This window comes from Lepidochelys olivacea, assembly GCF_965140295.1.
Source record: "Lepidochelys olivacea isolate rLepOli2 genome assembly, chromosome: 20".
NCBI classification, from domain to species: Eukaryota; Metazoa; Chordata; order Testudines; family Cheloniidae; genus Lepidochelys; species Lepidochelys olivacea.
In genome coordinates, this window is record NC_140430.1 from 5361497 (window position 1) to 5370556 (window position 9060).

The 9060-nt window shown below is 57.3% G+C and overlaps 1 protein-coding gene across 1 annotated transcript in view; it reads right to left on the reverse strand.

Moving 5' to 3' along the window:
- LOC311510787 (nuclear receptor subfamily 1 group D member 2-like) overlaps positions 1-8610 on the reverse strand; it is a 29211-nt gene extending 20601 nt beyond the window's left edge. The window contains exon 1 of the mRNA XM_084610767.1: positions 8515-8610. Coding sequence (XP_084466893.1) covers positions 8515-8530 — 16 coding nt within the window. The 5' untranslated portion in view covers positions 8531-8610. The remainder of the gene's footprint in view (positions 1-8514) is intronic.
- Positions 8611-9060: the final 450 nt, after the last annotated feature.

Here is a 9060-nt window from a genome sequence, read left to right on the forward strand (position 1 = left end):
AGGGCCCCGGAGTTCGTAAGGGACGTGTGTCGGATCTGGGGTTCCTGACCCCAGCAGAAGCCAAGACACAACCTGGCTCTTCAGTCCTATCTGTCCCCTGCCCCCTCCTTCCCATGTCACCTAGGTGCTGCAGGGGATTGGGATGCAGGTGATTTCCCTCTGCCCCTCCAGACAGGTTGCTGCAGCCCGGGTTACACAAAGGGTGTTAACTTCCTTGGCTTGTATAGCTCCTCACTAATCTGGTTTAACCTTTACACTGTGACAGTGCCCAGAAGCCTCTGCCAATTCAGGCCCCCTCATACTGGGCCCAGACCAGAACAACCCGGGATTTCAGGGCGTTGAAAATCCAGCTCCAAATTTCTTGCTTGGCACAAGGCTCCATTTGCAACCGTCTCGGGTGCCTGAGCTCTAAGCAACTTCCTGCAAAAAGAGGACAAGCTGGGGCCCCCAGGGGGTGGGAAACAGCCCTCCTCTCCCCCGGCAAGATGGGATGCTGCATCCCTGCGTATGGTAAAGTGTAAATAAATGAGATTACCCAGAAAGGGAACACGCGTCTAGTAAAGGACTTAGCTGCGCTGCCAGGAGACACTAGCTACTCGTGCGGGGTTTAATCTTCCAGCACGTTCCTTCACCAGTGGAGCGAGGGGCGGGGGAGGAAACTGCCTCGCGCTTTTTTTGGCTTAAGTAGGTTACGCAAATCGGAGTGCATCTGCGGGCTGGCGGGAGCTTCCGATCAGGCGCGAATCTGGGAGCAGAGACAGCAGGGCAAGCGAGCCCCACAGAGCTCGAGTGTCCGGCGTCAGGGGGAGAAGGGCAGGCAGCAAGGATCGCCCGCTCTCAGGGGCTGGGGTTGGCTTAGATCTGGGCGAGAGAATCCCTGTATAAACAGCTGCCATGCTCCAGTCCAGAGGTGGCTGCATCTCAGCAGTGGGGGAGTGATCCCCTGGTTGTCTTTTTGTTCTCTCTGTGCAGGGTCCTGCTCTGTGCCTGGGACTCTTGAGCACATCTGCACTATGATAACGAATAATAATAATCAGGAGCACAGTAATTCAATGACTCTCCCTCCCTAGTCTGACTACTTCCACAGCCCCATCACCAAAATCTCCAACCATCTATGGCTGGAGTTTCTAAACCAGCCAAAGGCCAGGATTCCCATGGGGTCAATTCGCAGAGAGGCATTGATTTTTTCCAGAGAGCCCTGCACGCAGCAGCTGGGACAAAATCAGGGCCAGATTCTCCAGCATCCAACACACCCGAGATGCAGCCACTTGCATCAGTGCCTAAATTGGAGCTAAAATTCTGGCCTCCTAGCCTCTGGCTTGCTTGATGCTGGGGGGCTTCCCCTCCCCCCAGCTTACAGATCCAGGGGTCCTGTGGGAAGCCCCAACACAGCCTGCATCCTCTCACTCCCAGCTGAGCTGTGTGTTGATTTTAACCAGTCAATGTCTTGCTTTTGGGGAGACTTTCCTTCCAAGACAGATGAGTGGAGAACCCTGCTTTACCAAGGGGGGAGCAGCAAAAGCCAGCAGCTGAGCTGACTGCTCTGCCTTGGCTTCCAAGTTCGGCAGCCCCCTGCCACAAAAGGAAAGGCTCCTTTCCTTTGAGCAACTGGGGAGCCCACTCTGCAGGGGTGCCTGACCGTGCTGGATTTACAAGAAGGTAGGAGAGGTTGGTGTGTGGGTGAGGAGGGTCAGGGACAGGATGGGGGGGTCTCTGGAGAATTGAGTGGGGAGTCACTGTACAGAGCGACCCCCTTGCACATGAGCAGATGGGGGTAACGATAAATGGAGGAACAGAGTTCCCCATTTTGGACCCAGATCTGCGTTCTGGTTCTGCCTGTCATGGAAGTCAGGGTGGGGGACCCCTTCCAAGCAGAGATGGGTCTGACCCCATCCCCTCCACCACTACCCCCACCCCAAGCTTTCGGGAAGGGGCTGCAAACATAATCCGATCTGGGGCCCTCAAAGCACTTTACTCAGGTCCCCAGGCGAGTAGCCTTATCCTTGCTTTTCAGAGAGGGAAACTGAGGCACAGACGGAGCCACTAGCAAAGCTGACAAGAGCCAGCATCCCAGTCCAGTGCTCTGTGCAATGGGCCCGGATGCTCCCAATTTTGGCTGTAGTTTTTTGTGGTTCGTGGCCATAGCAACGAACGAAAAAGCTGTTTGGAGGGGCTGTTTTAAAGCCTGCTGGGCCCTTAGGGGAAGGCATGGAAGCAACGGAGAACCAGACTGCTCCCCCTGGAAAGACAGATTCCCTCAGTCGCTGATATTTGTTCTCCAGCAAAAGAGGTGCAGATTTTGAGGCCAGAAGGCACCACTTTGATAATCTAATCTGGTCCTCTGTGTAGTCCAACCCAGAGACCGTCACCTAGCCACCCCTGCATGGCCCGGGCAAGAGACACCCCCCCACAAGGATCCCTCCATGGCCCAGGCCAGAGACCCTTCCCCTGTGATCCCTGTGTCCTGCCCATATCTTGGGGTTGAGCTAGGGCATATGTTTTGATGCCCGGGCCAGAGCCAGGTGCGTCTCCTTGGCCAGCAGGAACCAGGCAAGAGGCAACCCCTCCCCTTCGCTTTGGAGAAAAGAGGGCTTTTCCAGTTGCCATGCAAACGAGACAGCCTAACGAACTGCAACCCCCCCCCCCCGCTTTTTTTTTCTCTAGGGCCAGCTTCCTATTCATTTTCAAGCTGGTTTCAGCCTCCCTGGCACCTGGGTGCCCCGCCGACGTCTGCAGACAAGCAGCAGAGAGCAAATTAGGTCAATGTCACTGTGACGGTGGACAAGATATATGAGGTGACGCAGCCTCTGGGTCAGGGACTGCGTGTGGGGGTGGGGGTGGCAGCCCAGAACTAACCCCCGACCCTTGTGCATACACCCCACCATCGCCCCACTAGCTGGATAGCTCCAGGAGGGGAGACAAGCCCCCCACGCTCCGGTGGCACAATGAAAGAGCCCTGAAACAAAGAGTGCACCGAAATCCCGGCCGAGATAACAATCAAGCCATCTGCTTTTCTCCAGCCCCAGCTCAGCTTTGGGGGAAAAATCACCCCGCTGCTCAGGCAACCTTTAGTGTCCCCTTGGAGATATTTGTTTCAAGCACTGGCTCCCACTCCCCCCGCCCCGCCGCCCCGCACGTTCCCCTAATTAACGTGCTGATTAGTGAACGAGGAGAACATTCTGGGGGCTTCAAGGGAGACCTGCCAACCTACCCAGGTTCTTTTTCGGTGTCTGGGCAGATGAATTACTACTCCTTTCAACTACGAGCAGGGAGGGACAGCTCTTGGTGTCTGCAAGCCAGGGTGATTGGCATGCAGGAGGCAAAGGGATTGGGTTGGTGGGCGCTGGTGTGCAATTCATCAGCACTCAGGGGGGCAAGTGGATCTAGGGCCTCGCTGGGACTCAGGAGACCTGGCTTCTGGTCCCAGCTTTGCCACGGCCTTTCTCCGTGCCTCAGTTTCCCCTCCGTCTCTTTGTCTACGTAGATCTGGGGCAGGGGCTCTCTGTCTTGCTTAGAGTGTGCCAGGTATGGACAGGCCTGCCAGTAGATTTCAGATCCCGTCTTCCGTGAGCTTCCGCCACCAGCGGGAGAATAGGCATCTCCCACCTTCTCTAGGTTCTGGACAAAGAACAAAGCCACTAAACTGGGGAACTGCCCGTAAGAATACTGCAGAGCTGAGCAGAGAGCGCATCCTGGCGCCAAAAACGCCTGGCTATTGGGGAACAGAAATGGGTCTTTTTGGCTCACGCCTGGGGAGGCATCTGGCACCGATCAAGACCCTGATCCTGCAATTTGTCCCTATTCAGCCTCTGTGCCTCATGTGTGCTTAAGTCCCACTGGATGTAGGTGCATAACTCCCTTAGGCACTTCTAAGAATCTCAACCCAGGCTCCCAGCAGCATCAGAAGACAGTATTGGATGGATAACCCAGAAGCCGTCACTTTGGTTCTTCCAGAGGCCCGCTCAGGCATGCTCGTGATATCACCTGACACCCCCTCTCAAGAAATACCTGCACGTACCCCCCTCACTGTCATGTGACAGGCTGCAGCAGACTCATCCAGGGGAGAGGCGCACTCTCAAGCCAAATAATCAAAGCCCCAGGATTAACCCTCAACTGTGCCCTGTAAGAATCCTAAATCCAGATTGTGGGCGAGGAATAGGCTGTGTGGGCACCCCTGCCTGCAGGGAGATGGACAATGTCTGGGCGCTGGGCATGTCCACTCATCTCTGAATTGTCAGAGGCCCATTCTGATCCTTCGTTAAACCCTGGGGGCCGCTCGCCTGCGAGGCACCGTGCATGTAGGTCCCGGAAGGGAGGTGCAGAGCGGAGACTGAGAGCAAGAGGTGTTGCAGCACAGGGAGATTTGGCCCGAGACGCAGCAGACGACGAGGTTTGCAGCTAACCTCCAGGCGGCCATTTTTCTTCTCTCCAAACCCAGTTCCCCATGCGGGGCACAGGGCAGTGCAGTCCAGTGGGCTCATCTGGCACTGAGGGGTGCTCTAATGAGGACTGCCACTAGGGGGCACTCAGAACACTGGGAGGGATAGCTGCTGCTCCCAGTTTGCGCTTGTGTCGGGGTGCGGGATGCAGTCACCCCAGCAACGAGCACGGCCCTGGGATTTTACTTAGCAGTGTAGAGTGGTGCCCATCACCAAGGCATCTGGTACCACTACAAACCAACTGTCTTGACCCATCACAAACCAACTGCCTTGGTAAACAATCCCTATTAGGAAGGGTCAAGTCTGGTCTTACTGTAACACAGAGCAGGTCCTGCCCTGGGCAAGTCACTGCCTTTCTCTGTGCCTCAGTTTCCCCTCCCACTCTTTGTCTATTTAGATTTGGGGCAGGGTCTCTCTGTCTTGTTTAGAGTGCACCAGGTACGGACAGGTATGTCAGTAGATTTCAACTTCCATCTTCTATGAGCTCCTGCCACCAGTGGGCAAATGGGCATCTCCCACCTTCTTTAGGTCCCCATCACTGAACTATCCCCACCATACTGTCTGAGCACCTTACAATCCTTAACAGATTTAATGATCCCCACGAAGAAGGGCTGGGCCATCCCCATTCTACAGATGGAGAAACTGGGACACGGGGGATTAAGTGACATGCCCAAGGTCATCCGGCAAATCAGTTGCAGAGCTGGGCGTTGAGTCCCACCCAACCCTCCCAAGTGCCACTCCAAGAGCTCTGACCTTCCTACCTCTTCCCACCCCCAGCAAGCGGAGCCTCCTTGGACAACAGTGAGTGTGACCTCAGCGGGGAAAACCGCAGCTGTGACTGGTCGGATAAGCACTTCCCCGGCGGCTGTGGAATGTGTCCAACACCTTGAACTTCACGTGACCCCAAGATTGGGGCCCTTAGCCTCCTAAACGAGATCCGCCTAAGCCAGGCTGGTGAGTTCAACACTCACGTTCCAGCTCGCCAGGGTTTAATGACCTGGCTGGATGCTGGGAGCGCCCACACTCACACCCGCACACCCGCCCTCCTGCGTGACATCCTCTGAGTCACCGGCAATCTTCCCCTAAGCGTGATTTACCCGGGAAGCCTCGGGCATGTACAGCTCAGCCGGAGCGAATTACGGTCAGCAGAAGACACAGCTGCCAGGGCTGTGCCCTGGCCGCCAGGGGGAAGGGGGCAGGAGGCAAGAATAGCACACAGGCATGTTCAGGAGCTGCCCCATGGCCCAGGTGGCCACTGGAGAGCAGGGGCGCTGAGAGCCATTGAACCAAACTGTAAACCCTGGATAGGATGGAAACCACTTCCAGCCGGGGCTGTGGCAGCCCCCCTAGCTCCAGGGCCTATGCTGGAGAGGGCCAAGCAACAGCTCTTGAGCTGCCAGTCCCAGCCCCGGGACTGGACAGACAGACAGAGCCATGAGTGGGCAGCAAAAGGAGACAGCTAGGATCCTATGGGACACAGAGGGTGCTCGATAGATAGATAGATAGATAGATAGATAGATAGATAGATATTGGGCAGGGAGGGCGGATGTAGGGGGGATGGATGGACAGGTAGATATGGGCAGGGAGGGGGGATGGATAAGGGGATGGATGGACAGGTAGAGATGGGCGGGGGGGATAGATAAGGGGATGGATGGACAGGTAGATATGGGCAGGGAGGGGGGATGGATGGACAGGTAGGTATGGGCAGGGAGGGGGATGGATAAGGGGATGGATGGACAGGTAGATATGGGCAGGGAGGGGGGATGGATAAGGATATGGATGGACAGTAGATATGGGCAGGGAGGGGGGATGGATAAGGGGATGGATGGACAGGTAGATATGGGCAGGGAGGGGGGATGGATAAGGGTATGGATGGACAGGTAGAGATGGGCAGGGAGGGGGGATGGATAAGGGGATGGATGGACAGTAGATATGGGCAGGGAGGGGGGATGGATAAGGGGATTGATGGACAGGTAGAGATGGGCAGGGAGGGGGGATGGATGGACAGGTAGAGATGGGCGGGGGGATGGATAAGGGGATTGATGGACAGGTAGAGATGGACAGGGAGGGGGGATGGATGGACAGGTAGAGATGGGCGGGGAGGATGGATAAGGGGATTGATGGACAGGTAGAGATGGGCAGGGAGGGGGGATGGATGGACAGGTAGAGATGGGCGGGGGGATGGATAAGGGGATGGATGGACAGGTAGAGATGGGCAGGGAGGGGGGATGTATAAGGAGATGGATGGACAGTAGATATGGGCAGGGAGGGGGGATGGATAAGGGAATGGATGGACAGGTAGATATGGGGAGGGCCGGGAGAAAATTGTGATTTTTTGCGGAAAATTCACGGCCGCATCCTTCGCATAAAACTGCTGCCGTGTCCCCCTGCACTGCTGCCATTTACTCTGGTGGCTGAAGACTTTGTCCTCCTCCTTTCTCCCGCTTGGTGCCCACCTGGGGCGGACTCAGTTGCTGGATGGTGCAGTTCCCTGCGTACCCCTACTTGACAGCCACCCGGGGCCTTCCGTACGACAGGACGTTACGAAGGTGATGTCGAAACGCAAACCAACTCCGCATGATGTCACCACATGGCACAGGGACCTCAAAGGACCAATGGGACCCAACTGTGACGTCAGGACAAGCACTGGTGTGACATTCTCAAGATGCCAGCGTGCCCTGGCATGACCCCAAGACACCAGGGTGACCCACCGTGATGTCACCACACTGCACGGTGACTTCACAAGATGCCACAATGACGTCATGTCCAAATGCCATCGCGTGGATCCCTCTCACCCCACAGGAGCGATGCCAGGACCCGCAAACGCTGTGGCGATCCCAGAAATGAGCATGAGGTGCCCTCATCTGGTACTGCGACATCTGGGATGGCGGCCCTTACGGGAGAGATTTTGATATTTCAGAGGGACCCGTTACACCTTAACGACCTCCATTGCTTCCCTCCACCCCCCCCACCCGCCCAGTGCTGCAAGCTGCTTAGAAGCGATTTACACAGGAGGATGAAATGCAGGAAGAGGGGTTCCCTGCCCCAGAGGGGAGGGGGTCCCCGTGCCCCGGCACACAGGGAGAGGAGCCCCCAGGTGAACTCTGGTTACAAGGCACAGGGCAGCAGCTTCCGCCAAGGGGCTAGAACTGCACTGTATTATCCCCACTTCCCACGGGCATATCCTGCCCTCCATCAATGCCAGTGCCAATCCGGAGTCGCGCCACCCACATCAGTCCTGGAAATGAGAGAGGTGACCTCCCCCCCCCCCCACTATCCCAAGCACCCGCTTGAAATCCCAACCCGCACCTCAGTCGACCCCAAACTCCCCATTAGTAGGTCAATACCATGCCTCCCACGTCACACGCCCAATCCCCAGCTCGCCAGGAGCCATCCTCTTGCCACCCTCCCGAGAGCCGGCCCATGTCTGCAGGGACCTGGTGTCACACACCTTGCTTTGTGCCGGTCCCACGGGGAGAAGCGCTGGAGACAGGTTAGAGGAGGATTGCAGGCTCTCTCCCATCAAACAGAACGCACCACCGATTCGCATCCTCCCTCTGCCTCTAGGGAACCATTCCCCCCCCCGCCCCAGGCTCAGCGCCTCCCCTGGACCCCCCCCAGACCCCCCCCAAACGAAGCCTCCCCTCTGAGCTTTAACCCTTCGTGCTTTCCAGCCGTGCAAAAAAAAAAAGAAAAGAAAAGAAGAAAGATACTGCCAGTTTACAAATTCCAGCCTCTGAAAAGTCCGCCTGCCTCTCCCCCCCCCCGCAAGTGGGTTTTGTGGGGAGAAGGGAAATAAAGCAAAGCGGGCGGGAGGGGGGGCGGATTCTGATTTAGCTGCAGCAGAGAGAAAGTAGCTTATTTGTCAGCCAGCCCATTCTGGAAGCTGCAAGAGAATCCTTGAAATAAACACAGCACCGATGAGCTCCCCAGGTGCGTCAGCAATTTGTCTGACCCCCCCCTCCGCCCCCTCCCCCCCGACACACACACAAATCCCGGGCCAGCCCCGGGTCCCCACGGCAATCCGTGACCGCGATGCTTCCGAGTGTGCAGATCAGAAAGGCCGTGCTCTTACCAGGGCTGTTATCCATGGTGATCTCTGTCTGGCTCGTCCTTAATTTCACCCGGGCCCCTTTCGGGGAGGCAGGCAGGAGTGTGAGGGGGCTGTGTGTGGGCGGGGGGCGGTGGTGGCGAGGGCGGGGGGGGGCGGTTGTCTTTGGCCACCCGGCTTCCTCCTCCGCGGCTCCTCCGGGCGTGTTCGCTCCCGAGCCGCCAGCTGCCCAAATGCCTTTAGATTCCAGAAGGCAGCCCCGGCTGCCGACTGCGGCTTCCACGTGCTCCGAACTGGGGCTGGAGCTTTCTCCGCGTCTACATGGGCGAGGGTGGCTGGTTCACTCGGGGATTAGCAAGCGCTCGTTTCCTAGCCAGGCGGGGTTGCGGGGGAGTCGGGCGCTGGCGATGCCTTCGCGGGCGGCTCGTGTGTTGACGGCATGTGAGCCAGCCCGAGCCGTGCCCCACTGACACACATTTCAGACAAGGAGAACGGGGGGAGCTCAGCTCTGCGGAGCACATGGGGAAGGGGAGGAGCTGGGGGCGAGTAAACACGTCTCGCTGGAGCGCG